Source organism: Cyprinodon variegatus, unplaced genomic scaffold, assembly GCF_000732505.1.
Source record: "Cyprinodon variegatus isolate N-32 unplaced genomic scaffold, C_variegatus-1.0 Scaffold849, whole genome shotgun sequence".
Lineage (NCBI taxonomy): Eukaryota > Metazoa > Chordata > Actinopteri > Cyprinodontiformes > Cyprinodontidae > Cyprinodon > Cyprinodon variegatus.
The window spans coordinates 120289-123260 of record NW_015151302.1 but is presented as its reverse complement, the minus strand read 5'-3'; the positions used below and the strand labels follow the sequence as shown (position 1 = coordinate 123260).

The following is a 2972-nucleotide window of genomic DNA, read 5'->3' as shown; positions in this document are numbered from 1 at the left end:
TCCTGTTTCCTCACTACTCATGGCCCAGGACATTTCTCCACAAGCGGCTTCAAAACACGCGCCATGCACCAAAACCGGCGGGCTAATCACAGTGCAGAGATGTGTTTTGAAAGTCTGGATGCAAAGAGGGCGGGGCTTTGAGGGCGTGACGACAAAGCTGCGCGACGCTGGAGAAAGCACAACAAGGAAGATGGCAAAAACTATTGAACAGTTCTCGTCTGACTCAGTTTTGGAGTCAGTTTAGAATGATTAGACTTGGGGTTTTCATTGAAATGTGAGCAGTAAGAGGCTCTACGTTCACTCATTTTTAAGAAGGACGTATTTGCCATTTTACCGACAGGTTTACACTCCCCCACCAGCGTTCTGTCGCACTTCCAACGTCACAGTCAGTTGCACTCATTGGTCAGAGCATTGGCCAATAACCACAGACATGGTTTAAAAAAACAACTGGTTGTTCTCATCAACAATCTTCCAGTATAGGGCTTTTTCTACTTTAAATGCTGGGGTGGATCATAACTAGATTTTTTATTTTAAGATAATCTTAGATTTTCTAAGTCACCTTTGGAAAAAAAAAACATAAAAAAATTACTTAAAGGTGTAGTTCTTCAGCATTGTACTTTTTACAATTAAATTAAAAATTGGTGGAAACTGTGTGTGTTTTGCTTATGCTGGGATGTCAGAATCTGCTGACTCTGTCTCACCTGCTCAGGTTTGTTTATTATCTGTGTCGGTCATCAGCAGATCAAGGTTCACACATGGAGAAGGCTGTGGACTTGAGCAGAGACAGGGAGAAGGCGTCCACCACCACATCCACTGAGGGACTGGTGTCAGCAGGGGGGCTGTCACAGACACAGTCTGTTTTACATTTTTTTTTATATGTTTATTTAAAAATTCTGAGATTATTAAATTTCACCAGAGCTGCATTTAAGTTTTCTTTGTGATCTCAGGTTTTCACCCCGCTCTCTCTCTGGGGTGGAGATGCAGGCTGCGCTGAAGGGGGTCTCCTCCTCACCTAAGCCTGCATTTCAATGTGAGATGAAATTCCCAAGAGATGCAGCGTTACTCTCTTCTGTTACTTAATGTTTATTATTTCATCTTCAGCCTGCAACAGAACCTCTAGACCAGCTCCTTCCACACAGACACCTGTGGAGCCCAGTGATGAGGAGCTGGTCCAGGCTGCTGGCGACATGGAGGAATGTAAGTAACAAGCATCTAATTTATCAGACTTTTGTTTACAAAAAAGTTATGACTGATGCTGATAGTTTTCTCCCATTTTATTTCACAAATGATGAAAAAAATCAGATGAACCTGAAGTGAAACAGTAAGTTGGAGTCAATAAATAATTTGCTTTTGGCAATTAGCTGTAGCTCACTCATCACTAACTGGGCCGCTGCTTTTCACCTGTAGATTCCTCATCATGTCACCCGTTTCTTCTTCTTGTTGTCACCCAATCACACTCCCTGTCTTTATCCTTTGTAGCCATTAATCATTACTAGCATCCTGCTGCTGCTTCTTTTTGTGTTTACTGTGGGAGCTGCAGATGAAACTTGTTTTTTTACTAAAACGTGTGTTTTGTTCAACATCAGATGAACAGGCGGGTCCTTCCACCGCCTCGCTACCTCAGAGGGTGTCCCCTGCTGGACCGGGGGAAGCCACCGACGAGGAGCTGCTGGAGGCCACGCAGGAGCGGGGAGCACCCCTGCAGCGGCTGGATCCTCCAGAGCCACCCTCCATGCAGGAGACCCCGTCCAGACGGGACCCTGTACCCCCTGCTGCTGAGGTTTGCTGACAGAGAGTTTATAGTTCAAGCAGCTGGGCACCAGTAGAAGCCGTTTGCAAGTTAAATTGCTTTCTTCTTTCTGCAGATGCTGCCTCAGTCCTGGAGGGCAGCGCTTACAGCAGAGCAGCAGGAGTGGATCAGTCGGATGCTGTTCATCAGGGACCACCTGGGGAGGCCTCGCCTCACTACAGACCTCAATCTGTGGTGGTTCCCTCCACAGCCCCAGCCGGTCTACCACCAGCCTCCTGCATCCCCTGAGCCCTTCTTCGCATGTCGGCTGTTCTTGTGGATGCCCCACAGGATCTGGCGTCTGCAGCTGACATGCCCCCAGCCTTCGTGCACCGGGTCCATGACGAAGGCTGGGCTCTACAGGACCATCCGGAGGGTCCTGGACATTGACGGCTGGTGCCTCATGGCCACCGAGTACCTGGAGTGCCGTCAATGTAAGAAGAAGGTCGCGGGATGGTCACAGGGCATCATCAGGCAGCTGCCCCCCACCTACAGCTGCCAGTTTCCTGCTGTGCTCACGTACAAGTAAGACACAACCACAATAACTGTCTTAGTTCTTTATTATGAAAAAACAAAGGTGTCATTGATAGAAGGAGAAGAAGGTAACTTAAAGTGGTATGGTTTTCCTGCAGGCTGTCCTGTGACCAGAGGGTGGTTGGACAGCTGAGGTCTCGCACGCTTGGAAACAGTGCAACCCGGCTGTACAACACCCTGCGGGAGCAGCACTCTGATGCCTGGATGCGGAGAGCAATCCACTACCTCGGCGTCTGCGAGCAGTTCCAGGCCTTGTGCTCCTCAGCGAGGTTCGCCCCGCCACCGCCCATGCCAGCCGTACCGTCCCCGGCCTGGCTCCTCACCGTTTACGGTTATGAGGTGGCGTTGCGGCTGGAGGAGTACAAGGCCCGCATAACGTCCACCTTGGGGTCCATTCTAAAGATGGATTCGACCAAGAAGGTATTAGAAGGTTCAGTCGGCCGACCATAGAGGTGTCCAAACAGCACTTGCTTTCTCTGTCTCTGTCGCTCACACTAACGCATCTCTGTCCAGGTGACGAAGAAGCTCGCTGGTGCCGCCGCCAACACAGCTGCCTCGGTTACCAGCGTAGGTAACGAGCATGGCCAGGTCCTCATGAGCATCCTCACCTGCTCTGAGGGGTCCGAGGGCCTGAGCGCCATGGCGGCAG

General features: G+C 50.0%; 1 protein-coding gene across 1 annotated transcript in view; it reads left to right on the top strand.

Annotated features, from left to right (window-relative positions):
• Positions 1–2972, top strand: part of LOC107099224 — a 7259-nt gene that overhangs the window by 1805 nt on the left and 2482 nt on the right. The window contains exons 2-8 of the mRNA XM_015397274.1: positions 710–1030; positions 1102–1197; positions 1303–1321; positions 1587–1780; positions 1866–2314; positions 2422–2743; positions 2837–2968. Of these exons, the coding sequence (XP_015252760.1) occupies positions 1733–1780; positions 1866–2314; positions 2422–2743; positions 2837–2968 (951 nt within the window). The 5' untranslated portion in view covers positions 710–1030; positions 1102–1197; positions 1303–1321; positions 1587–1732. The remainder of the gene's footprint in view (positions 1–709; positions 1031–1101; positions 1198–1302; positions 1322–1586; positions 1781–1865; positions 2315–2421; positions 2744–2836; positions 2969–2972) is intronic.